This window comes from Cucumis melo, chromosome 7 (assembly GCF_025177605.1).
Source record: "Cucumis melo cultivar AY chromosome 7, USDA_Cmelo_AY_1.0, whole genome shotgun sequence".
Classification (NCBI taxonomy): domain Eukaryota; kingdom Viridiplantae; phylum Streptophyta; class Magnoliopsida; order Cucurbitales; family Cucurbitaceae; genus Cucumis; species Cucumis melo.
The window spans coordinates 1,829,113-1,856,855 of record NC_066863.1 but is presented as its reverse complement, the minus strand read 5'-3'; the positions used below and the strand labels follow the sequence as shown (position 1 = coordinate 1,856,855).

At 32.5% G+C, this 27,743-nt stretch overlaps 3 protein-coding genes across 3 annotated transcripts; 1 reads left to right on the top strand and 2 right to left on the bottom strand.

Annotated features, from left to right (window-relative positions):
* Window positions 1–431: 431 nt before the first annotated feature.
* Window positions 432–6,131, bottom strand: LOC103493610 (WD repeat-containing protein PCN). Its single transcript, XM_008454432.2, has 11 exons — window positions 5,812–6,131; window positions 5,587–5,730; window positions 4,912–5,209; window positions 4,751–4,814; window positions 4,468–4,581; window positions 4,194–4,356; window positions 3,340–3,493; window positions 2,543–3,141; window positions 2,185–2,366; window positions 1,808–2,068; window positions 432–1,007 (listed from the first exon to the last, which is right to left on the bottom strand). The coding sequence occupies exons 1-11, from the start codon at window positions 5,971–5,973 to the stop codon at window positions 692–694; spliced, it is 2,457 nt and encodes an 818-aa protein (XP_008452654.2). The 5' UTR covers window positions 5,974–6,131; the 3' UTR covers window positions 432–691.
* A 2,788-nt stretch (window positions 6,132–8,919) lies between these two features.
* LOC103493617 (uncharacterized) lies at window positions 8,920–25,938 on the bottom strand. The gene is made up of 33 exons (XM_051087699.1): window positions 25,603–25,938; window positions 25,373–25,518; window positions 24,312–24,388; window positions 24,055–24,177; window positions 23,864–23,966; window positions 23,740–23,777; window positions 23,529–23,630; window positions 23,360–23,446; window positions 23,133–23,252; window positions 22,889–22,960; window positions 22,679–22,797; window positions 22,479–22,592; window positions 22,359–22,404; window positions 22,157–22,231; window positions 21,396–21,468; window positions 20,995–21,143; window positions 20,615–20,669; window positions 19,869–19,988; window positions 19,696–19,826; window positions 13,202–13,371; window positions 12,969–13,114; window positions 11,218–11,294; window positions 10,961–11,083; window positions 10,770–10,872; window positions 10,646–10,683; window positions 10,460–10,561; window positions 10,291–10,377; window positions 10,065–10,184; window positions 9,820–9,891; window positions 9,610–9,728; window positions 9,406–9,519; window positions 9,285–9,330; window positions 8,920–9,156 (listed from the first exon to the last, which is right to left on the bottom strand). The coding sequence occupies exons 1-33, from the start codon at window positions 25,740–25,742 to the stop codon at window positions 9,076–9,078; spliced, it is 3,288 nt and encodes a 1,095-aa protein (XP_050943656.1). The 5' UTR covers window positions 25,743–25,938; the 3' UTR covers window positions 8,920–9,075.
* On the top strand, window positions 16,873–18,502 carry LOC127150328 (uncharacterized). Its single transcript, XM_051087863.1, has 2 exons — window positions 16,873–18,038; window positions 18,356–18,502. The coding sequence occupies exons 1-2, from the start codon at window positions 16,898–16,900 to the stop codon at window positions 18,391–18,393; spliced, it is 1,179 nt and encodes a 392-aa protein (XP_050943820.1). The 5' UTR covers window positions 16,873–16,897; the 3' UTR covers window positions 18,394–18,502.
* Window positions 25,939–27,743: the final 1,805 nt, after the last annotated feature.

The window sequence follows — 27,743 nt, the reverse complement described above, 5'->3', positions numbered from 1 at the left end:
AGTCTTTAATTGAATAGGGGCCAATTGGACCATTGCAAGCTTCTTGGGCCAAGAGCTATGGTCACACATGAACAGTTGGTTTCACTTATTGGGAATTACATTTCTGCATAATATCGTTCTCACCACACTACCATTTCAGCTTAAATGTTAAACAAACACAATTAATACTTTTCGCGGGAACATCAAGAATTTATATGTGCTTAGCTGTAATTGTTAGTACACAAGAAATCAGCAGCATGTAGCATTAGGACTTTCACCTGCCTGACTGAGACTGCAAGCAAGCCAGATCAATTTTCCATTGAAACTCCACACTAGTATATATTATTATAAAAGATAAAACCTGGAAAGTTGTATTAATGCTCCACCAACTGTTCTTCATACTGAATTAGCATCTGCACTACTAATAGTAATAACACAAGTATGACACACTGTTTTGATTGGGGTATTTTTTTTCTACTATTATTATTTGTTAGGAAAGGGGAGGGGAGGGGGTATTCAAGAGCTTTGTAGACTAAAAGAACTACTTTTAAGTTCAAGAAAAAAATTCAATAATACAATACAACACTGCTGCTTTAGACGCTCAGATTACCCCTCTCCCGAACAAAATTGTAGAAATCGAAGAGATGTCATAGAAAGAATGGTGGATTCCAACATTCAAAAAAAACCTAGAAAACTCCTTTAATATGAAGACTTAAGTCCCATATATATGTCTGTGCACAGGTGCGGTATCGAAAGTGTTGGCCACTTCTAACCATGGTTTTTCTATAATCAATAGCGAAGTTTTGGAGAGGTGTCCAATAAGTAAAACAGGATCTCTAAAAGGAAAAATTTCAAAATTCTTTCTACCGTGTGGTTTACCCTCTATTTGGCAGTCTCTTAACTTACGTTTCAATTTCTCATTTATTGGAGTACCCCATAAACTCTTCACCGTTGAATCTTGTCCACTTATCATGACATATTCATCATCTTGATCCACTGACATCTTGAAGTCAATCAAGCACATTGCCCTACAAATTAAAAGAGATTTTTTCAGTCCAGCTTCAAAAATTTATAGTAAAGGGAATGCTAGATCAAACAGAACTAAACATGAGCAAAGCGCCAAGATTTCCTAACAAGAAATACAGATCAATAATTCTAGAACCAACAAATGACGAGAACATGCTAAAGAGTGAAATGTGTTTTCAAGACCCACAAGGACAATGATTGATATCAGAAATATTAGGAAGGATAATGAATAACCACATCATCAAACAAATTTCAGCAAGCTGTGAATCAGCACATGCTCACAACTAACTGCCAGCCGGAAAAACGAGCTAGTAATGAAAACCCACACTAAAAAGGAAAAAAAGAAAATGACTTGCAAGTTGCAAGAATGAAAGTATCCGTAGTAGTTTAGACTTAGAGCACCACACTTCTTTCAACATGCTGCCGGGGTATATAATAATAATGGCATCAAAATTGGTCACAGTAAACTAAAGTACATCTATAGCACTTTGCGATATACAAATTCAAAGAAACAATTTTATTGAGGATGAGAATGGCTTAGTCATAACGTAATATCATGAAATGCACGGTCACGAGAACAAGGATTTGATAACATCATAGTATATACCCAAGTACAGTACCCATTCCTGGAAAGTCCAGAAAGGATACAAAAGAACCAAAAGCTCAATAACGTAGTAACTAACCACATGACCGTGGAAGTCTTATCAATTTCTATTCAATAAACCAAATTTCAATCTTAGAAGGGAATAGTTGTTCAAGTACATTTCACTTCAGCACATAAAACAGAAATGTAGAGCAATACCTGGAACTATACACAATAACAGGCAACGAAGTGGCAGATGGTGGGAAAGAGAGACCAATAACCTCCCCTGGAAATTCTTGGAATCTCTTAGGGAGAGCTTGTGTATGTCGCATTGACCAGTCTCCTAATTGTTTGGCCTCAACATCAAAGGCATAAACCTGATTTGAAGAAGTAGTGACTACGAGCACATTGTTGTTCCATTGAGGAAAGCCTCCAGCTGTAATCGAGGCACCATCTAGTCTTGAAATGAACCAGTGTTGCCTGTTACAAGAGAACAATAGCTCATGCATAACTTTCTTGGAAACTATAATAATGTAGAAAGGGCAAAGATAAGCTGTGATTATGATGAAACAATATATCAACACAAGATAACAAACCTCATAATCTCCATATTAAATACGTATATATCTCCAAAGCAGTTGACTGCAGCTAACCACTGCCCATCTGAACTTGTAAATATTTTTGTTATAGGAGGTTCAGTGGGTGGCAATGTATCATCCTGCAGCTCCCGGAAAGGCGTAAAACTATGTAAAACTTCCAAACTACCCACATCAACAACCTGTTGCCAAAAGAAAATACATTCATACAGATCAGGCACTGTATCATAGATAAAGAAGTCAAGTCTAAGCAAGCACAATTTCAAGCATATCAGAAGGTGAAGCTGGAGGGTGAATGCATTTTATAAAAAATACAGAAAACTAAACTCAATGACATTGTACCAGTAAAGCAACTTACATATATCCTTTTATCATGTCCTGCTATGATTAGTCGGGAAGAATCAAAACTGAAGACCATAGAATGGGCAAATGGTAGCTCATTTGGAAGTTTTCTTCTACCAACAGTCCAAGAACCTTTGCTTCCTCCAGATTTCTTCAGTTCAAATAAGTTGGGCTTGGTATGATCAGAATATGCAAATAGCTTCCCGGAGTTAGAAATGGTACTGCAGATAATCTTTCGAGATGCCTTGCTCTTAACTCGAACCAATAAATCTGCCCTTGTATGTCCCTTAGAAGGGCCACAGGCCTTATCTCCAAAGGAACCACTTTTTGGGCGAATACACAGGATGTCCAGAGAATGGGCACCCTGAACAAGTAATAACGGTGCTTGGTTAAAAACTGTATTAAGTACAAGTTGCATAGGTACCCTTTGAGGCGCAGGACAAATATCATGGGGAGAAAATTTGGTAAATTCCAGAGCAGAGTATGCAAACAGCTTCGTATCATCACCGCCAGACATTAGCATTGGAACTCCCAGATGGGCCCACTTACGATAGCTAAAATCATTAGGTTTCTTCTTATGACGGATTCTTTTTACAACATCATCTTGCAACGGCTCTGCCAATAAGAAAAGTAAAATTTAAAAAGTCAAGAAAACAAAAAGGCCCATACAAAAACAAAAACGAATAACGAATAAATTCAATCTTGATTATAAACTTAAGCTTTAACCCGAGTTCTCCCCCAGATACATCTGATGAAAAAAACTCAACTTTCGTATTGACAAAAATAACAGTGAACAATAACTAACAAAAGTACCTTCTCGACAAATTGGTACTGCAACAGTCAAAGCCCTGATATCGTGAGTATGAGCCCTCACATGACCAACATAAATCCATTTCTTCATCATTTCAGAAGAACACTTGTCTTCACTAGACCCAACATTCTCGTTAGAGAGCTTATAGAGGATAACCTATAGACAAAATATATTCACAAAAGACAAGCATTATGGAATTTGATTAACCATATAGATAGATCATGCAAAAACTAACTTCATTCCTAAGCAACTAAGTCTGTAATTTAGGTCAACCATGACTCCATATATTGGTTAGGACAATGTGATGACTTGTACAATTCGAAGGCATTATTCTAAACAAGTTTGAATTTAACCAAAAGCTACAATAAGGAAGCCAAATTTAGACAAGCTATCAACTGATAAGCCATAAAAATAGTTAAGTAACAAACTAACCGTTCCTTGTTCACACAAACAAATTTCAACAGCTCATAAAACTACAACACAACTACTGAAACCTACAGGCTTCCACAATATACAGAAGTTATGAAATCCTTTAGCAACATGAACTACCTACATGATCAACCTCTAAGAGTTTTAAATTTCAACTCTAAGCACACGGTCTCATTGGCCCTCATCTCCCAGTCACAATCACAGTAACAAGCTACAGGGTAGACCATATCTTGGGGCATAAATATTTCATTTCTTTTGTTCAATAATCTGAAAACTCGAGAATAAAGAAAAGAATTTGTGATAAAGACATGAGAGCTAGGTGGTGTACATGCATGAAAATGTACACAAGGGCTATCATGACTGAGGAACATGCATGAGTTGTACAAAAGCACAAATATGAAACCATAAGAATGACCAAAATCAGTACCTGACCATCAGAGCCAGCAGAATATACTCGATTGTGATTAGGGGTAGCTGCAAGTGCGTTCACATCACCCTTATGTAGGGTGTGTGCTTGCAAAAGAGTTCCATGATTACTGTCCCAAAACTGGACACTGCCAGTACTATCTGCACTGACGAGGGTACCACACCTGCAGTTACAAGAAATACCAAATGCCTTCAGAACAGAAAAGAATAATTATTAATGGTAGAAAATAATCACCTAACAACTATGTGATCACAAGAGGTACGTGATTCATTACCTAAGGGAAAGCAATGACCATACACAAAGTTCTGGTCCACTGCCCAAACCTCCAAGTCCTGCAGTAATCCTATAGATCTCATGCCCGAGACTAGCATTCCAGCATCGAATAAACCTGACAGTAGTATATATGGAAAAAAAGGTGTGGGGAAAGCAGAGTGAGGAACGCACAAACGTGGGGTAACTGTAATTTAGCAACGAAATTGGAGAAGATTATGTTCATAGTAATTAGTACATTATATAGATTTTCATTGCAAGTAACAATTGGTGGTACATGTACATACCCATCACTGCTCCCTGAAAATATACGTTCTGCATCGTTACTCCATGTTACACTTAAAACCCTGCCTGTGGTTAGCAGCAAGACAAATAGTGTTTAATTATCCAGCTAATGGCAAAATAAAAAAATGGCATATCAGCAACATATCTAGGAATAGATTCTCACCACTGACCCTAGACAACGATCTTTTGTAAATAAACTCTTCTTCGTCACCTATATTGTAAATACGCACACAACCATCATCACAAGCAATTGCTAGAGAGGTATGGCTAGATTGGACATGAAGCTCAGATAAATCAGAATCATCTTCACTCTCACTACAATCTTGACAATCACTTTCATCCTCAGTTACGTGCCCATTTTCAGTGTCTTGTGGCTTTACCTCCTCCCTGTGAACCTCACGACTACTAAAGGATGCTGCAGCAATTTGCCAGATGGAGACACCAATTGACTCTAACACAGACTGCAAAAACAATAACCATCAATCAAAAACAAACTTCTTAGGATAACGACAAAGCAAAGGGTTGCTTCTCAAACTATATACAGTACTCCACAAAGACCCAAAGTCACATTGAGATATGTTACTAACCGCAAATTTCACCATTCTGGCAATAATTTTCGTACCAATATTCAAATATCTTCAGTGAATTTAAATCCTACACTCATTGTGTTTCAGATAGCATTTAAAGAAGAATGAATATTACATAAACGTCACTGCAACATTTAAATGGACATAGATGCTTTGTTGAACATTAGAAACAACACATTAACCCATTAACGTGAAGTCCGGAAGACTAGGACAAATGAACAGAATTTCTTTGAGGAAACAAGAGTGTATACCTTCTGCGTTAAATCAAACAAATCCCACTCCGAAATTGAACCATCAATGCTGGATGAAAATAAACGACCAGAAGGCCTATCTTTTGAACCGGCAGAACACCAAACAAGTGATGAAACCCTAGAAGTAGGGTCTCCACTAATGGTCTGCATAAAAAGCACAATTGAATCAGACTTCAAAATCAGTTAGTTGAACCAAGAATCCAATAAAGAATAGTGCGACCATACCAACTGACAGTGCCACCCAACAGAACCAGGAGAGACCAGCCAAATCTCAAGCGAGCCGTCTTCTCGGGCAGCTGCCACCTGAGAATCATCGGCACTGGAGGCTAACGCAACTACAGGAGAGGGCTTCCATTCAATTGAAGAATTCCGATAAAATTCAATCATTTTTTCTTCCCAACAAAAATAAAAACTAAAAAAAAGTTAGTAGATTGGTGTCTGAACCGACCAAGTAAGAACTTGGCGGAGGAAATAGGGCATCGAAAGGGAGGCAAGGGGAAGGAAATCGATGAGGAAGAGGAAGAGGAAGACGAAGTGGCGTCTAGGTTTAAGGGTTTAAGAGTATATATCACCGGTTCATGTTTCTGGTTCTTTCCCACTTCAATGAACCGGGTTTTATATTATTGTATTCTTCATACAAAAATAATAATCTATCTTCCTAAAATAAATACTTTTATTTGAACTTTAAACCTTTTTCCTTAATAGAGTTGTTCAATAAACTCCAAATACTCTATAATTTTCACAATTTCACATTTCCACTTATTTCACGTGGAAACTTTGTAAAATTTTGAGAGGTCTTCAGACCATTTTAAACCCTAATCTTCCGTTTGTTTTTCTGTAAGCCTTCGTACCTTATGTTCCCTTTAGGCGATTTCATCCCTTCAGCATTCGTTCAGCGTTCCTTCTTCACACCATTTTGAACCCTAATCTTCGGTTTGTTCTTTGCAACCCTTCATACCTTATGTTCCCTTGAGGTGAATTCGTCCCTTCAGCATTCGTTCAGCGTTCTTTTGTCCCTTAAGCATTCAATTGATCGGGGAATAAAGTTGGTTTTGCAAAGCCATTAAAAATTAATTCAAAACATTTAAAAATAATTAACTAAAAACAATTATTGTAAATATTATTAAATCGGGAAGATTTTAGGAGAATGATAAACTTCAATTTAAGTTGATTTTGGGAAGCGAAATAAAAATAAATTCAAAATGTGTGAAAGAAATAAAGTGAAAACTGTTATACTAAATTATCATTAAACAATCACGATTTTAGGAGAATGAATGAGCCGAAAATTCAAATGATTATCTTTAGAATCATTTTAGGATAAGGTATGATATTTGAATTCAAAATAACTATTTGAGTTTAGCCTCATTTTAAGGATAATAAGTCTCAAATATGTATTATGTATTATTTGTAAAATTATTATTATGTATGAAATTTATTGTTATTTTGCCATTATTTTAGGTATATGAGATAAAATTTGAATTCAAATTGACAATTTTAAGAAGGATATAAAATCTAAATTTAATTTTATATTAAAAATATGTATTATGTATTATGTGTTATGATATTGTTTAATAAAGTTTTGATAAATACTATGAAATATAAAGAATTCGAAGGTATTGAATTTGTATTTGCTATTATTATGTATTATTTTAGTGGTATTATCTAAAATTTAAATTCAAATCGTTTATGAATTATAAAAATATAAAAAAAATTGTTAATTAATTGATTTAAATCTTAATAATTCGTAAATTTAGTTGAAACATTCTTTTAGAGATATTGGTAGGGTATATTTATTTCAATTAATTGGTATTATTTTAGGGGAGGATCTAAAATTTGTAATAAATAGTTTGGAATATAAAGGGTATGTGAATTTATCTCTGCCATTATCTTATTATCTTAGGGATATGATCTAAAGTTCGGATTCAAATTTTAATTGATCATGTATATTTATGAATTATCAAACTAAATTGTTAGTTAATTGTTTGAAATATAAACAATCTGGAAATCTGGAGAAAATATTTGCATTATTTTGGAGGTTGTTGGTGCAATATTCTTTAGTAAAGAATAGCCGATTTAGTTAAGATTTATCAAATCTAAATCTTGTTTGAAAAATATACTGTCTTTGCGACTCTGTGATATTCTGCTTCATTTTTTGAAATATTGAAACACATTGTATATGAAATAAATGGATTATCGTATATTATGACTATAATGAAAATAAACGTGTATTAACGTTACCGAAAACACATCTCAAAATAATTAACTGACTATGTATATAATTAAATATTATTATGCTAAAATATTATTAATTTGACAATATTTAATTTTCAGCACAATTGTAGGACAATTACATAATCAATTTGAATAATTATCTTAAATTATTATTTCATAAATAATGCAATAGAAGTCGTAGGTCATCTTTAGAATATAGTTTGTTATTTTTAGCATTTGAATCATCCCAATCAATTAATTATATGTAGCATCATTTTAGGGATAACGTATAAAATTTGAATTCAAAATAACAATAGTGATTATATATTATTTATGAAATTATCGTTAAATCAACATAATTTTGGGAAGAATATGTTGTAAATGAAGTTTGTTATTTTTGCATTAGATCATATAATTCAAATTTAAATTTGGTATTTTTGTTATAAATTTAGGGATTCAAACTAATGCGTAAAATTTAGATTTAAAAGTAATGTTAACATTTTGTATTAAAACTAACATCGTGAGGTGAGATATATATTAGAAATATATCGAATATTATTATGCATTATTTAAGCTCAAAACTCAAAAGGTTAATAAATATCAAATATGTATTATGCAATACTTTTGTCTATATTTTAATAAATATTTTGAAGAATTAAAAAATACAAATGGTTCAATTTATCTTTGGACTTATTTTAGGGATACGAGGTAAAGTTTGAATTCAAATTGAAAATTTTATCAAGTTTAGGGGATGATATAAAATGTAGATTGAATTTGTTATTAAAAGTGTGTAACATGTATTATTTAATAAATTTTTGATAAATAATATGAAATATAAAAAATGGTGAATTAATTAAAGAGTGAGGAGTCGGAAGAATATGCAAGAGATTTAAGTTTTGAAGAAAAAGAACAAAACTTAGTTTTTAATTTAGGTTTATTTAATTAAAATGTGTTAATTATATTTCATTTCCATGTTTGCATGAAAGATTTATAAAATAAATTAGCAAGATTTACTAATTATTTATCGTTTTAATTAATAAAAGATGAATCTAGAAGTTAGTCATTCAAATATAGAAAGTCAAGCCATTATTCCGTTAAAGAGTTAACTGAATTTTAACAATAAGAAAGAACCACAGACATAAATATTGAAATTTACTTCATGAAACTTCGTTAACACACAAAGGAAACATTAGTGTCTAAAATTGTAATCCTTGGTGGCAGCAAACTTTGAAAATTTAAGTAGAAATAGATATTCTTGGATACTTATGAATATGAAGTTCACAAGGATTCTCCCACTATCCATCTCTTAAAAAATATGCTAAATTCTTCTCGTGAATATTCTGGTGTATGTCCTCCACCCTACAAATTTTACGAAAAAATAGCAAACAAAATCCGTCATTCGTTATACAACTAATTGCTAAAATCATTATTTTCTCCAGAACTTAGGGTTAAAAAAAAGTTCGATTCAAAACAAATATTTTTCTTACTTTTACAGTTACAAATGTCATATTGTTTGCAAAACTTCTCGTGTACCTGCACGCAAAAAAGTTGCTACTAAGTTTTTTCAAAATTTAAATTATCATACATTATAATACAAATAATAATTACCCGCCAACTTCATCCTCGATGAACCAAGGCCTCCAATCATCTACTATAGAATAATTTAAAGCTTTGATCCATGCTTGAGTTTCCATATGCGCCACTCCCATATCATGATCTCCGCTATATTCAAAACCACCATATTACACAATAATTTATTAGAATATAGTAATTATAACATCGTATCATATTTAACATACAATTATGTATTACCTATAGATTAATGATCGATAACCTTTAGAACTAAGGTTCACGTGATAAGGAAAAACACTGGTCAACTCATAATTGTAATGGTCATTGTCACGACATCTAATCCATTCTTCGATACTTCCCTGATAAAAACAAATAATTACTTTTGGTACTCCTTTTTTTTAATTTCCTAAAATAATTTAACCATCCTCTTGAAATATTTTGTTATTGTACCTCATGTATATGAAGTGCTTTTTGAACTTGGTCATTGTTGGCCCAATAGTAAGCAAGTAGGTAATCATATTGCTGTTTAAACCAACGAGAACATCATATTTGTGAATCTTCTCAATAAAGGAATAAGTTGTCCTTAATCATTATATAAGTGAAATAATTAAGAACTGACGTGTTTAATTATTTCATAAAGTAATATAAAACGGTACAAAATTAACATATTTTATGATAAGGAGAAGAGAAATTACACGACATTTTCGGATGACAGAAATGCTCTTGAGAGATCTTCGATTGGATATCATTTTTGGTTCTTCGAAAGATGGGCATTTGGGCCATAATATACATCCTACTCCAACCGCAGAAGTACACTTAAAAGAAAAGACAAATTGGAAATAATAATTAATGTTCATAAAAAAATAAGCGAGCGTCAAAACAATACATAGTTATCATGATAATCATTGGTATACAAATTACCTTTGTATATGTATCGTAATGTTTTAAGCACTCCACATTGTTAGGATCGATGTTTACATATTCTCCTTGACAACTACTTTCCAACGACTGTAAATGACGAATTAGTTGAAGGTCTCCTTGTCGATTTGATGTGTAATTTTTCTTTAATATATTTTGTTTGTTTCATTACCTCATACAATTCATCTGAGATGAGGGCCATCTTATGAGCAAATGGAATTTCAAAATTTTTATTTGCATTAGGAGTAGTGATAGGATTCCCCAATATGTATCCCTAACATGAAAACAAAAACTACCTATTAATATACTAACTTATCAAATAGTAAAGATAAGTGTACTAATTGATGAAATCACTAACCTGGAAATTTATAAATGAAAAAATATGTTTGTAAGTTCCTGTCACCTTAAATGAATTAGGAATAAACATAGCAATTTATCTAATTCTATCGTTACTTTTATCAACAAAAAATAAGATTATATACCTTCTAACATTGCAAGAGCAACCACCGGAACAATCATACCAGCATAAGAATTTCCAGCAACATAAAATGGATTAGATATAAATTCTGGATGATCGTCGAACCACTACAAATTCCAATTCATTAAACATTTTATTAATTACTCACAAAAGGAAATACCAAGAAAAAGAAGAATGCATGTATGTATATATTACCTTTTTCAGAAATTGAAGGCAATGTTGAGCTTGTTCGTGATCTCCTGATTTATGATTTTTTGAGGTTTTAGCATACGAAAAACCCGTGCCCGCCGGTAAATCTAGATATATTATACTGGAGTTCTATTGATCATGACATTCACCATGTATGATTGAAGATAATTAGTAGTATAGAATTAAAGTAGTAAATATATATATATAAAAGAATGACACAAGAAAGTGTGCAGAGAAGAGTAGTAATTAATTATATTGTTCACCTGAGTCCATGAGTAAGGGTTTATGAGTACTTGAGGAAGGCTCCCCTCCTTCAGCTCTCCCTCAAAATTGATTGGACCTTTACATATATATCAATAAATCAGAGATTAATAATAATCACACAATTAAACTTATATTATTTTTGCTCATATCATATGTTTAAAATCAAATTTTGGCATTTTTAAAATGTTATAAATTAAGAGTATTTTCAAATTATTTTTCTGTACATTTATTCTAACTATTCATTATCTTTTAAAATATAAAATTAATAATATAAGTTATGGTAGTATTTGACCAATAATTATATTTTTCATATTTTTATAAAAGTTTTACATAATTTTGAAATTAAGAGAGAACTTCATCTCATGATTTTTGTTACTTCTACTTGGAATTAATATTTTTCTGTTAATTATAATTAATGATAAAAACGTTTTAAAATTAATTTCTATAAAAAAGTGGATACAACTTTTTATGTTCCTATTATTATTATTATTATTATTAAAGTTGACGGTTAAATTTGTAACATGTAAGTTTAAGATGTTAAGGAATGGAATTTGAATTGTGCAAACAAATCAAATTCAAAGATACATTCAAAAGATGACACAATTGTCTCTTTAATGAATAAATTTATTTTTCACTCATTACGATGTGAATATAAAAAGAATATAATATAAAAACATTGAAATAATTGTTTCAAGTTTATAAAGTTAAGTTAAAACTATAATTTTTTCAGGTGTGATTTTTACATGTATCGTACGTGTTGTTTACTAGTATATATATAAAGCAAACTAAAAACTTTTAAAGATATCCATAAACCACTTGCTATTCATTTAAAATTACATTAATTACTTTAAAAAAAAATGTTAATTTAATTACTAACTTTTCTCATTGTAACTACAATTTACAATGATATTCATTATACCCATTTTTAATTTAATTACAATCGTCTAATCATGATAATAAATAAAGTGATCATAAAGTGAGAATCCTACAAAATTGCATTTAATTTAAATAATTCCACTATTTTCACTCAATTTCAATTATAATTAAAGAGTTACACTCTTTAATAACATCCTATATAGTTTTATTGATTCTAATGTTATGTTTAAAATTTTTTAAAATAAAATTTAAAATAATTATTCAATTTAATTAAATGCATCAAAATAATATTTAATTTACATTAATCTTTATTAAATTTCAGAACAAATCTAATGAATAGCATCTTATCTAGATTATCTGAGGAAAATTGTCCTGGCTGATAAAAAGACAAAACAATTTACTCAAAAGAAAATTTAAATGATACAATTCGATAAATTTAGTGGATTTTTCTATATTTGTTTGTTTTCTAAAAATATCTTATTATTCAAAACTACTTTATATATTTAAAAAAAAAAAAAAAAAAAGCACACATGCATGGCACGTGGTAAAAGTCATATAAAAAGTAATTAAAGTAAGTCATTATCATTATTGAATGTCTGTACTAAACTAAATTTGTCTAAATTAATTTACAAGTTAATTTAAGTTTTTTTTTTTTTTTTTTTTTTTTTTTGCTATAGATTATTTATAAGTTATTAGAGAATTAACTAATAATGTATGTTAAAAATGGTAATAATTTGATTCATTTAACAGTTTTCGAGTGTTCAGAAAATAAGTACTCTAAATTTATAAGAACTCACTGAATATGAACAAACGAAGAGAGAAGGATGAAGAGGAAGTGAAGATAAGAGGGAATTAAATAGAGAAAAGAAAATACCACTTTCAAAGGCGAGACCGGAGAGAGCAGAGCAACGAGGGCCTCCGGTGAGCCACAGAATGAGAGGATCCGTTTTGGGATTTGAATATGACTTTATAAAATAATAAAACAACTGAAATTCCTCCCGATCTCCCACTCCTACATATCTGTTTTGTTCATTAATATCATTACATATTAATTTCAATCTTCTCAATAAAGTACAATAATAAATCAATGAACATTGTAAAACCAACCCAGTTTCCAGCGAGAAAGGAAGTTCTCCTCCTGAGAATCCCGGCAAAGACTTCACCGTCCAGTGGGAATCGGCGGCGGCGGCGGCGGCGGAGAATGCATGAAGAAGAACAAGAATGGAAAAAGAGAGGCGGAAGTAAAGGACCATTTGCTCCTCCTGCTGTTTACTGTTTAGTGGTCAAGGGAGAAATCATAAATGGAATTACCAATTAAACCAATGGATGATGGGTTTAGATTAGATCCATTTTTGGGTTTATAGGATTTTTGTTGCACTCCTATCTCCAAAATTAAACACTGGTGGAGATATTTCCAATCCTGTGCTTATCTCTGACTGTCTTCTATACATTGAAATATGCAAAGAAAGAAAAGAAAAAAAACGTGTAACAAAGTAATGTATATATGGACAAAAATTGCTCCACGTCCTTCTAATAGATAAACCTTTCTATCAAGCTGTCTATATATATATATTATTACAAAAGTCGAAATCCAACCAACCAAGGGATCCACATCTTAAAAAACATCATACGGTGCCTCCTCGTCTTTTCTGGTAGAAATTTCACGATTGATTTGATATGTATGTATGAAGGGCATCTCTTAATGTGAATTATTCGAACAGTAGATGTGAATAATTGAATATTACAATGATATCGTACAACATGAAAACAATAAAATAGAAAATCTAGGTTGAGAAATTGTTGAGATTGCAATCTTATTACAAATCACCGAATTGAAATGAATTTTGTATCACAAATTGAATTAAAAAAAAAATGCTCAATTCGAACTCATCTCATTACAAAAATCACCAAACACTCCAAAGAGTAAATCAACGTCCTTTTAAAATAATATATGAGTGCAAATCAGTGTTTTTATGCATTTCACTTTTAACAAATACATGCTATACAAAATATAAAATATTTCAAGAAAAAAAAAAAAAAAACGAATGATATTCGTCTACGATAACATTAGGATTAAGATTTTCCTAATTCTAATATTATGATAATACTTGTTCTCACTCCGGTTTTCCTCTTCCTCACACCCTTCTCTCAGTAAGCTCCAAATATTTACCAAGTAAAAATAGAAGACTAAGCAAAAGCGGAAATTTCAATAATTATAGCCACCAATCATAATTGTATAATTTAATTGCGTGGGATGCATAAAAATAAATGATACCAAAAATACATTTTAAAAAAACTTCACTAATAAAAAGTACAATATAGATGGTAATAAACATTTTAACTTTTTTTTTTTTAAATTTATATTTATAAAATTCTTTGAAATCGATATTTTGTCGATATTTTTATAAAATTATTTTGTTACTACGAACATTGCACTCGATGTGTGAAGCTTAAAAAGAGAACCAAATTATATAATAAATACATTAATTGCCTATGAACTTTTAGGAGCTATTTGCCTTTAGGATTAGAGAGGAGTTAGTCCACTCCATGTTTGGCCTAGTAAAGCAACGCCGACATAAACTGAGATAATAGTTGGCACCCAAATGCATATTATTATAATCCCTAGACTATTATAAGTTAATCCTTGCTACAAATGCACCTTTATTGTTTATTGTTATTCTTCAAGGCTTTATTTTAAAAATATTAAAGAAAGAAAGTATGCCTTTGGAGACTTTTCAACTGCTTTATTATCTTTAGTTGAGAAAAAGAAGAGAATTAAATAAGTTGAAGATAATCAATTAAACATTCAGTTAATACTAAAGCTAATGACTGTCGTGATAGCTAGAGGGACAACAGAAGAGAAAAACACAAGAAACTTTGGTAACCCAGTTCGGCCAATGTTGTCTACATCTGGGGAGCTGTGCATAGCCTTGATGAGTAATTTTATTAAGATTCACTTTAATCAATATACATTTCAACTATATGACAAAATAACATGCTTATTAGCTTCAGACTCCAGACTCCCTCGAATGCATAAATAACTGTGCATAATGATGTTTGACTTCAGGCTCCCCTGAATGAATGAGTGAATGTCTTCAACGATATCTTTATATACTTCTAAAGATTACTGTGACCACACAGACTATTGTCTCGTCCCTTTCATTACTCATCAACAATTTCAACTTAGATCAACATGCTGATCTTATAGACATAAGATCATACTACATTTTCGTTCTTGTAGCTTCTGCATTCAGTTCTTCGTTAACTTTTAGCCGTGAATAATTTTTTTTAATGTTTTTCCGCACACATACCCTATCTTCGAAAGTCCTATTTATAGACATAAGATCTGTATGTATAAATCTTATTTCTTAAAAAATAATTAACAAGTTTCCTAAAATAAAGAAGAATATTTTTATCATTTAATTATTTTATCTTTTAAAAAAATAATCTCATGATACAATATTTGTAGACAAAATCTTCAAACATAGTCTTTTCATTTCTTTCTTTGTCGCCATGCAACCAGAAGCTTTCTTCCCCCACAAAAATGTTATAATTCTCTCTCTTTATTCAAAAGAAGCAATCGCAGAAAATTTCAAGCAAAAGAAAGATAAAATCACAGAGATTTAAGGGAGAAGAAGATACACACACAGATTCAAGTGTTTTGGGCCAAAGAAGAAGCCTACGTCCACTGTGAAATCGGCCATTGAATGACGTTCTTTCATTCAAGGAGACTTTCAAGAAGAAGATGGATCTTCTAATAATCGGTACAATTTCTCCTCTCTTTTCACTCTAATCTTCCCTCACTCATACATGTAAAATAAATTACAGCTCAATCAATTTATACATTTCTGAAAACACAAACAAATTACTTAAGTTATTGTCAACAGAAATTAATTAACAATCTCTGTTTTCTTGATGTTGAGCAGTTTGGAGTGGTCTCAGAGGAGAGGCTTCAACTAGTTAAATATATCAAAGTTTCGATTGACCATATAAGTAATTGATTAGAGAGAATTATAGTGTCCCAAACATCAAGCTTTATGGAGGGTAGCATGACCTTATTATTCCCTATAACATAATATATATGCATGTGTATGCATATATAATTAATTACCTTTCTCAAAAATTGATGAGAATGATGAACTTGAGTAAGATCTCCTGAGTTGAGAGCTTGTAAAGTTTTACCATAAGAAAATTCAGTGCTCACAGGAGAATCTAGAAAATACTGTACTGCAATTCTAATATCCATGATGATCACAACAACAAATGAAAACACAGAAATGAGTTTATGAACAAAGCCAATAAAAAATGTTTAAGAGTTAGATAATTCTGTAACCTTGGTCCTGCAGAGTAAGGGTTTAACTGTAGTTAAGGTAAACTCCCATTATATGTATATTCCTCTACCAAACAGTTAACCCTGTTTCGAGTGAGAAAGGTATTGGCATATGCAGCGATGTGTATCTTTTCAGAGATGGAAGGAATACCGCAATCATCCTAGAGAAGGAAGAGAATATCACATATTCAATTTTATTCTATATTTAGCAATGTATAGGATACAGAATATAGTGTGACAGATGTAATTTATTTTTTCCTAAGATAGCTACCATAGCTGATAAATAAGTGATAGAACATGAGAAGAAATGATCTGAATATTGTAATAGGTTTTAACCTCTGATCAATAATATCTGGGCGGGAGGGGAGATTCTTGGGAGTCTTGTGTTTTGTATTTACTATTCTGATTTTTGACATGGTATCAGAGCCAAGTTCGAAGGGCTCCATATCCGTTCCTCTCTCTAAACGATAACCATGGCAGAAGAGACGAATAACCAGCAACTCATTGTGGATGGCAATACTGTGTCGTCCAAGTTCATTGAAGATCTCACCGAGAAATTAACCAAGGCGATGTTTCGAAACTTTCAACCGCCGCTTGGTCCAGCCACAGGACCTGAGGGAGGGCTACCACCAATGACGATAGTGTTCAACGGCCGTAACTATGGTGTATGGTCGCAAATGGTGGAGGTGCTCCTTGCATCTAAGGACAAACTCGGCCATATCAATGGCGAACGAACTCAACCTGCGTCTAATGACACAGGCTACAAGCGATGGATGTCTGACAACTCCATGGTAAAAGGTTGGATTCTCAGCTCCCTTGACCCTAATTTGATTGGGAATTTCATACGGTTTTCTACTGCCAAGGAGGTATGGGATAGCATCAAATTAACCTTTTTTGATGGTAATGACAACACCCAGATCTATGATCTTGAAGTAAAGGTTTATGGGTTAAAACAAACCGGTACACTAGAAGATTATTTCTATACTCTGCAAGGACTTTGGAAGGAGATTGAGTTTAGAAAACCAAACCCTATGACCTGTCCCATAGATATTGAGAAATATAACAGAGTAGAGCAAGATAGAAAGGTGTATATTTTCCTTGGGGGTCTTGAGGACAGATTCGATGGCATTCGGGCCGAGATCCTTAGGATGACACCATTACCAACTGTTGAAGAGACGTATGGACATGTGCGTCGTGAAGATGTGCGTCAATCTGTTATGGTTGGCAAGAGCACGGATTTGTCTAACTCAGTGGCAATGATTGTGCAAGGTGCAAAACAGGTTGCTGGTGTTCCTCACATCAGTACTAACTCAACCCATGGGAACAGTAACAACTCGGTTCCAGGAGATCCACTGTCTCTGTCATCGCAGGTACAGGGAAAGGAATCCAGTTCTAATCAAGGTGCTGTACACTTTACAACACGATACAACAAAACTGAAGCAGTTCTCAAGTGCACCCACTGTGGCGGCAAAGGCCATAGTAAAGACACCTGTTTTAAAATCCATGGGTACCCAGATTGGTACAAGGAGTTGAAAAAGAAGCAAGCTGAGGCAAAAAGAGGCAAGGTCTCCATTGCAGTATCGGGTAAGAATGGTGATGATTCTCCAAGTGAAGGTATAATCTTTCTCTCCTCCAACTTGTCTAATGATAACAGTACATGGATAGTTGATTCCGGTGCATCTGATCACATGACATTCACTAAAACTGATCTTACTGCTGAGTGTGTTACAAAGAAAACTGAGATATTAAATGCTAACAGAATCTCCTATCCAGTGAAATGTGCAGGAAGTATTAAAGTAACCTTTCAGTTAAACTTATCAAATGTACTGGCCGTAGTACCATCTCTGGCTACGAGGCTAATGTCAGTCAGTAAATTGACAAAGGACAGAAATTGTGTGGTAAAGATGTATTCTGACTATTTTATAATCCAGGACATCCTCACGAAGGAGATCATTGGGCGTGGTATTGAAAGAGATGGGTTGTATCATCTTGAAGATCTTAAAGCTGGAAGAGCAAATTTAGTGGTTGATCAAACGGAAGTGCAGAATAAAATTTGGACATGGCACCGACGTTTGGGTCATCCTTCTCTTGGGTATATGAAGAAACTTCTGCCTCGTTTATTCAAGAATAACAATCTTACTGTGTTTAATTGTGATACTTGCATAAAAGCAAAGAGTCATCGTGTGTCGTACGTACCAAGTTCAAATAAAAGTAATAGTCCTTTTGATTTGATTCACTCAGACGTGTGGGGACCCGCTCCTGTAAGCTCTATAGATGGAAATAAATGGTTTGTGTTATTTATCGATGACTGTACAAGAATGACATGGGTTTACCTGTTAAAGAGTAAAGATGAAGTGCCAAGTGTTTTTAAAAAATTTTATACCATGATTAAAACACAGTTTGGAAAAGGGATTAAATTTTTTCGGAGTGATAACGGCGGGGAGTTCATTGGAAAAGTACTTAAAGATTTCTTTGTTCAAATGGGAATTGTACATGAGACCTCGTGTGTAGGGACACCGCAACAAAATGGGGTCGCCGAACGGAAAAATAGACACATCTTGGAAATGTCACGAGCACTGTTGTTTGAATATCATGTTCCGACAAAATTCTGGGATAAATCAATCCTTATGGCAGTATATGTATTAAATCGATTACCCACAAAGATCAATAATTTCCAAACTCCTCTAAAAACATTAGAAAAGCATCACTCCATTCCATCGGTTCTTAGTCTGACACCAAAAATATTCGGGTGTGTTGCATATGTCCACGTACCAAAAACACAACGCTCAAAACTTTCACCTTGTGCTGTACGGTGTGTGTTTCTCGGTTTTGGGCAGAATCAAAAAGGGTATAAGTGCTTTGATGTAGACTCTCGAAAATGGTACGTTACGATGGATGTTACGTTCATGGAACATGAGGCATTCTTTAAACCCACCATACAATCGGATCAGGGGGAGAACAGTAGTGAATCCGATGTATGGAAGAACAAGGATTTATTAAGTTTTCAGGGATGGACCCCTGGTTGCGAACAGTATGGCCAGGATGGCGTTTCTGGTACTGATGAATCAGATGGAAATGGTAATGGAACTGATGAATCGGATGGAGATGGTAATGGGGCTACGGATGGAAATAAACCACTAGAAATGTACTCTAGAAACAAAAACAGAGCAGTCTTTGGAATGGAAAGTGAAAATGAAGAAGTGATACAACCCAATGAAGAACCACAAGGCCCAATGTCTCCTGAGGATCAGCTTCAGGTAAGTCTTCCTACCTCTAAGTATACGTTACCAGTCAGATGCAATAGGGGTATACCACCTAAACGGTATGAACCAGATGAAGATAGGCATAAAAAGAGCAAATACCCCATTGCAAATTTCGTAGATACCAAATCTTTATCTGGACCTGTAAAAAGGTTTAATGAGAACTTATTGTCCTGTAAGATACCAGAAAATGTAGATGAGGCAAAATCTGATCCGAATTGGTCACAAGCTATGGAAGCTGAAATGAGTGCATTATATAACAACAAAACTTGGACTTTGGTGGAACTACCACAAGGGAAAATACCTGTAGGGTGCAGATGGGTGTTTTCAATTAAGTACAATGCTAATGGGGAGATTGACAGATACAAAGCGAGACTGGTTGCGAAAGGGTATACACAAACACAGGGTATAGATTTTCAAGAAACTTTCTCACCCGTAGCTAAACTAAATACCATTCGAGTTTTGTTGTCTCTTGCAGCTAATTTAGACTGGCCTTTGCACCAATTTGATGTGAAGAATGCTTTTTTACATGGAGAGCTGAAAGAAGAAGTGTACATGGAGCAACCCCCAGGATACAAAAGTACAAATGCCAAGCCGATGGTGTGTAAATTGAACAAAGCGCTGTACGGATTGAAGCAATCCCCACGTGCCTGGTTCGGCAGATTTTGTAGAGCAATGCAAAGTTACGGATTCAAACAATGTGACTCTGACCACACATTGTTCCTGAAAAGAAACCAGGAGAAGTTGACAGCCTTAATCATTTATGTCGATGACATGATAGTGACGGGAAATGACACACAAGAAATTGCAACTCTGGAAAAGAAACTCTCAGGTGAATTCGAGATGAAGAATTTGGGAGGATTGAAGTATTTTCTTGGAATTGAGGTAATGCGATCAAAACAAGGTATTGTATTATCTCAAAGAAAATACATTTTGGATCTACTCGCAGAGATTGGAATGCTGGACTGTAGACCAGCTGATACACCTGTAGTTCAAGGGGTTAAATTAGGAGAATTTCCAGACCAAGTACCAGCTAACAAAGAGAGGTACCAAAGGTTGGTAGGAAAGTTGATCTATCTAGCACATACAAGGCCGGATATAGCCTATGGGGTTAGTGTGGTAAGTCAGTTTATGCACAACCCAAGTGAAGACCACATGGACGCAGTCATGCGAATAATACGATATCTGAAGGGATGCCCAGGCAAGGGTATAACTTTCAAGAAGAATGGACACCTTGATGTTTCAGGTTTCACTGATGCTGATTGGGCAGGGAGTGTAAGTGATAGAAGGTCCACAGCAGGTTACTTTACCTTTGTCGGAGGTAATCTAGTAACTTGGAGAAGTAAGAAACAAAGTGTTGTAGCACTCTCTAGTGCAGAAGCTGAATTCAGAGGAGTTGCGAAGGGAATATGTGAATTATTGTGGTTGAGGAGGTTACTCGGAGAATTGGGATTCGCACCTACTCAGGCAATGGACTTATATTGTGACAGTCGACCTGTGATTGATATCTCTCACAACCCGGTACAGCATGACAGAACTAAACATGTGGAGATAGATCGACATTTTATAAAGGAGAAACTGGAATCAAATGTCATTCAGATGGTGCATGTGAGATCAGGGGAGCAACTCGCAGACATATTAACGAAGGCTGTCATGAGCAAAACGTTCACCAGCATAATTGACAAGTTAGGTATGCAAGACGCTTACATACCAACTTGAGGGGGAGTATTGGCATATGCAGCGATGTGTATCTTTTCAGAGATGGAAGGAATACCGCAATCATCCTAGAGAAGGAAGAGAATATCACATATTCAATTTTATTCTATATTTAGCAATGTATAGGATACAGAATATAGTGTGACAGATGTAATTTATTTTTTCCTAAGATAGCTACCATAGCTGATAAATAAGTGATAGAACATGAGAAGAAATGATCTGAATATTGTAATAGGTTTTAACCTCTGATCAATAATATCTGGGCGGGAGGGGAGATTCTTGGGAGTCTTGTGTTTTGTATTTACTATTCTGATTTTTGACAAAAGGCAGAAGACATGAAAAGCAGGCAGAAACTTCACAGGCAATGAAAATGTCTGAAAAAAGGAAAAGGAAGAAAAGAGAGAGGGTGGTCGAGAAGTAGATCCATGGGGAGGAAAATGGTGTCAAACCAAACATTTGGCGTTGGACTGAAATTATTGTGTGTTATTTCTTTTGCCACTGTTTATTAACGAAATAGAGTCGAGAAGGAAAGGCAAAATAACTTTGGTGGTGATTTGGATTACTTGTAAAATTTTTCATCCAAACAAATTAACAATGAGTAAGAACCACAAACATAAACATTGAAAATTCCTTCATAGAACTTCATTGACACACAAAGGAAATATTAGTTTCTAAAATTGTAATCCTTTGTGGCAATCGTTGAAAATTTAAGTGGAAATAAATATTGTGGGATACTTATGAATATGAAGTTCATAAGGATTCTCCCACTATCCATCTCTTAAAAAGTATGCTGGATTCTTCTCGTGTATATTCTGGTGTATGTCCTCCACCCTACAAATTTTAGGAAAAAAAATAGCAAACAAGAACCAGTCATCCCTTGTACAACTAATTGCTAAAATCATTCTTTTCTTTAGAATTTAGGGTTCAGAAAAGTTCCAAAAACAAATATTTTTCTTACTTTTACAGTTGCAAATGTCATATTATTTGCAAAACTTCTGGTGTACCTACAAACAAAAAAATTGATACTAAGTTTTTAAAAAAATTAATAAGCATACATTATAGTACAAATAATAATTACCCGCCAACTTCATCCTCAATGAACCAAGGTCTCCAATCATCTACTATAGAGTAATTTAAAGCTTTGATCCATGCATGAGTTTCCATATGTGCCACTATCATATCATGATCTCCGCTGTATTTGAATCATCACTTTGAACAATTAATCGAGGAGGCATCAATTATTAACAATGAGTCATTTAACATACAATTATATATCACCTATAGATTAACGATCGATAACCTTTAGAACTAAGGTTCACGTGATAAGGAAAAACACTGGTCAACTCATAATTGTAATAGTCATTGTCACGACATCTAATCCATTCTTCGATACTTCCCTGATAAAAACAAATAATTACTTTTGGTACTCCTTTTTTTAATTTTCCTAAAATAATTTAACCATCCTCTTGAAATATTTTGTTATTGTACCTCATGTATATGAAGTGCTTTTTGAACTTGGTCATTGTTGGCCCAATAGTAAGCAAGTAAGGAGTCATATTGCTGTATAAACCAACACATTCATCATATATGTGAATTTTCTTATAAAATGGAATAAGTTGTCTTAACCATTTTACAAGTGAAATAATTGGGAACTAACGTGTTTAATTATTTCACAAAGTAATATAAATGGGATAAAATTAACATATTTTATGATAAGGAGAAGAGAAATTACACGACATCTTCGGATAACAGAAATACTGTTGAGAGATCTTCGATTGGACATTGTTGTTGGTTCTTTGAAAGATGGACAGTTGGGCCACAAAATACATCCAACTTTAACTGCAGAAGTACACTTAGGAAAAAAAAAAAAACTGGATATAACAATTAATATTTGGAAAAAAAATAAGTGAACGATTAAAACAATATACATAGTTATCGTGAAGCATTGGTACAAATTACCTTTGTATATGTATCGTAATGTTTTAAGCACTCCACATTGTTAGGATCGATGTTTACATATTCTCCTTGACAACTACTTTCCAACGACTGTAAATGACGAATTAGTTGAAGGTCTCCTTGTCGATTTGATGTGTAATTTTTCTTTAATATATTTTGTTTGTTTCATTACCTCATACAATTCATCTGAGATGAGGGCCATATTATGAGCAAATGGAATTTTAAAATTTTTATTTGCATTAGGAGTAGTGATAGGATTCCCCAATATGTATCCCTAACATGAAAACAAAAACTACATGTTAATATGCTCTATTTGAATCATTTAGTTTAACTAACTTATCAAAATAGTAAAGATAAGTGTACTAATTGATGAAATCACTAACCTGGAAATTTATAAATGAAAAAATATGTTTGTAGGTTCCTGTCACCTTAAATGAATTAGGAATAAACATAGCAATTTATCTAATTCTATCGATACTTTTATCAACAAAAAATAAGATTATATACCTTCTAACATTGCAAGAGCAACCACCGGAACAATCATACCAGCATAAGAATTTCCAGCAACATAAAATGGATTAGATATAAATTCTGGATGATCGTCGAACCACTACAAATTCCAATTCATTAAACATTTTATTAATTACTCACAAAAGGAAATACCAAGAAAAAGAAGAATGCATGTATGTATATATTACCTTTTTCAGAAATTGAAGGCAATGTTGAGCTTGTTCGTGATCTCCTGATTTATGATTTTTTGAGGTTTTAGCATACGAAAAACCCGTGCCCGCCGGTAAATCTAGATATATTATACTGGAGTTCTATTGATCATGACATTCACCATGTATGATTGAAGATAATTAGTAGTATAGAATTAAAGTAGTAAATATATATATATAAAAGAATGACACAAGAAAGTGTGCAGAGAAGAGTAGTAATTAATTATATTGTTCACCTGAGTCCATGAGTAAGGGTTTATGAGTACTTGAGGAAGGCTCCCCTCCTTCAGCTCTCCCTCAAAATTTATTGGACCTTTACATATATATCAACAAATCAGAGATTAATAATAATCACACAATTAAACTTATATTATTTTTGCTCATACCATATGTTTAAAATCAAATTTTGGCATTTTCAAAATGTTATAAATTAAAAGGTTTTCATTTTCAAATTATTTTTCTTCTCACACATTTTTATTGTATTTGCTCCAACAATACTTTTCGTATTTGCTCCAACAACATTATTTATTGTTTTATGTTTCTTGGTGTTTTATAGGATACAACTGTACAATTTCCTTTATAATTTCAGTATTTCAAATTGGAGGTTTAAGATGAGCCTTTGGGAGTGACAAAGGAGCAGACCTTGAAGGGAGAAAGTCTCAACAGAAATTGCTTAATCTTCTATATTTTCTTTCTTAACTTACTTTCACAAAAGGTCACAAGGTGTCTCTATATTATAAATGACTAATAAAAACAAAATTTAAAAACGTTACTGTAATTAAAATAGAACTTCCAAAGTTGCACTAATTCTTGACCTTTCACTACTCAAACTGCCATAACATTTTCTAGATAACTTCAACCATTAGAAACTACACATTCCAGGGATTGAAATCCATAGGTCATACATTTAATTTAAATATCGTTGGACCTCTCAAATACCTGCTCCGAACAACTGTTCAATAAACTGATATTTTCGAGTTTAATGCTCAACAGGGAGCAACGGATGAGGGAGGTTGAAGAGTAGAGTCAATCTCAGCCATGGGATTGAGAGAAAATTAATTCTCAACTGATACCATATATAGGGCAGAGAGTAAATAAATCCTTTCTTGACTTATTGAACTATAATATGTTATTAGAGAATTAATTAATAATCTATGCAAAAAAAAATGGTAAATTTGTGAAAGTTCAGAAAATGAGTTCGCTAAATTAATAGGAACTCAGTAAATATAAATAAAATGAAGAGAAGGATGAAGAGGAAGTGAAGATAAGAGGGAATTAAATAGAGAAAAGAAAATACCACTTTCAAAGGCGAGACCGGAGAGAGCAGAGCAACGAGGACCTCCGGTAAGCCACAGAATGAGAGGATCCGTTTTGGGATTTGAATATGATTTTATAAAATAATAAAACAACTGAAATTCCTCCCAATCTCCCACTCCTACATATCTGTTGTGTTCATTAATATCATTACAAATTAATTTCAATCTTCTCAATAAAGTAAAATAAAATAATGAATATTGTAAAACCAACCCAGTTTCCAGCGAGAAAGGAAGTTCTCCTCCTGAGAATCCCGGCAAAGACTTCACCGTCCAGTGGGAATCAGCGGCGGCGGGGGAGAATACATGAAGAAGAACAAGAACGGAAACGGAGAGGCGGAAGGAAAGGACCATTGCCTCCTGCTGGTTAGCGGTCACGGGAGAAATAACAAACGGAACCCAATGGTACAGTTTAGATTATTGGGCTTTTTTGGATTTTTCTTGCACTTCTGTCAATATCTCTACTTAAAATATTTGTTAGTTGAAATGAGCTCATGTTGTTGTGTGAACCAAATTCCTTGTATTTGACTATCTCAGTAGGATCAGAAAAAAAAGAAAAAACGTGGAACAAAACAAAGTGTATGGATAAAAATTGCTCCAAATCTTCCTAATAAATAAACCTTCCTACAGCTGTATGTATGAATATTGTGGGTCCGTGATATTTGTTTAGAATTGTACTTGCATACGAAGCCGTGAAATATGTTATATTGGAAGAGTTGAAGATATTATTTTATTCCGACATCCCTTTCCGTCGTGGTTATGTAAATAATAAAATATTCTTGTTAATCGAATAATCTTATTATGGTTATTTAAGAATTATGTTTATGGAAGACATTATTTTAAAAAGATTTGCATCTGTTTAACTTTGCTTATCATCGCATTATATGTAACGCCCAAAAAATTTAGATAATTTTGGAGTCAGTTATCTTAATTTTGTTTATCTAGATTTAATTTATTGGGCGTTATTTTGAATCCAATTAATGAGAATTATTTGACTTATGTGAGAATTGAAATTAATTAAATATTTCTTGAATGAATATTTAATTAATTAAATGAATATTTAATTAATTAAAGGTTTTGGCATGTGGAGTTTGTTGAGTTTTATTAAATGGTAGGTTAAGAGGATTAAGTAAAGTTGTGGATTTTTAGTGTTGTTGAAGTTGAATTTAATTAAATAATTATGGACGTTATTTAATTAAACCGTAGGGTGGAAAGTTTGTTGGAGATTTGATAATTATATGTATACGTGGAAATATATATATAATTATTATGTTAAAGGAAAAGATAATTATATTTATTGAAATATAATTATTTAAGGAAAAGATAGTTGTATTTTGGAGAAAGGATATTTATTAAAGGAGAAAAAGTAAAATAATTATATTTTGGGAAAATATAATTATTTGTAAAAGGATAATTAATTACTTTGGAGAAGATAAATAATAATTAATTATTGTGGAAGATAATTATTTTGGAGAAAGATAAATAACAATTAATTATTGTAGAAGATAATTAATTATTTTGGAGAAAGATAAATAATAATTAATTATTGTGGGAAATAATTAATTATTCTGTAGAAAGATAAATCTTGATTATGGAGTGGAGTTACTATGGTTGGGTTAAGATAATTCATGTTGAAAGTTATATATATATAATTATTATGTTAAAGGAAAAGATAATTATATTTGTTAAAATATAATTATTTAAGGAAAAGGTAATTGTATTTTGGAGAAAAGATATTTGGAAAGGGAGAAAAAGTAAAATAATTATATTTTGGGAAAATATAATTATTTGTAAAAGGATAATTATTTTGGAGAAAGATAAATAATAATTAATTATTGTGGAAGATAATTAATAATTATTTTGGAGAAAGATAAATAATAATTAATTATTGTGGAAGATAATTAATAATTATTTTTGGAGAAAGATAAATAATAATTAATTATTGTGGAAGATAATTAATTATTTTGGAAGAAAGGTAAGTAATAATTAATTATTGTGGATGATAATTAATTATTCTGCAGAAAGATAAATATTGATTCTGGAGTAAAGTTGTTATGGTTGGGTTAAGATAATTCATGTTGGAAGTTATAAGTGATTTATTGGAAAAGATTTGATTGATTAAATTAATTGAGGACTTAAGTTAATTTGAGATTTTGGAGGGAAAAGTTAGTTTTGGTGGAATTGTAATTAATTGAGTATATATATATGGATATATATATTTAATTAATAATTTGGAAAAGTGTAGTTAATTATATTATGGAATATAATTATATTTATTTGGAAAAGAAAATAATTCATGAAGAGAGAGATGATTGATTTTGATTGGACGAAAAAGATATATATTTATAAGAGAGA

Coding starts and splice junctions, on each gene's coding strand:
- LOC103493617 (XM_051087699.1), bottom strand. CDS start 25,742: ATGGTCCTTTCCTTCCGCCTCTCCGTTTCCGTTCTTGTTCTTCTTCAT. Junction 22,593..22,678: donor TATCGATCGTTAATCTATAG/GTGATATATAAT, acceptor ATTCAAATACAG/CGGAGATCATGATATGATAG. Junction 9,892..10,064: donor CTGTCATCCGAAAATGTCGT/GTAATTTCTCTT, acceptor TGGTTTAAACAG/CAATATGATTACCTACTTGC.
- LOC127150328 (XM_051087863.1), top strand. CDS start 16,898: ATGGCAGAAGAGACGAATAACCAGCAACTCATTGTGGATGGCAATACT. Junction 18,039..18,355: donor TGATGATTCTCCAAGTGAAG/GTATAATCTTTC, acceptor TTTATAATCCAG/GACATCCTCACGAAGGAGAT.
- LOC103493610 (XM_008454432.2), bottom strand. CDS start 5,973: ATGATTGAATTTTATCGGAATTCTTCAATTGAATGGAAGCCCTCTCCT. Junction 4,815..4,911: donor ATCGTTGTCTAGGGTCAGTG/GTGAGAATCTAT, acceptor TGCTAACCACAG/GCAGGGTTTTAAGTGTAACA. Junction 2,069..2,184: donor TTTAATATGGAGATTATGAG/GTTTGTTATCTT, acceptor CTCTTGTAACAG/GCAACACTGGTTCATTTCAA.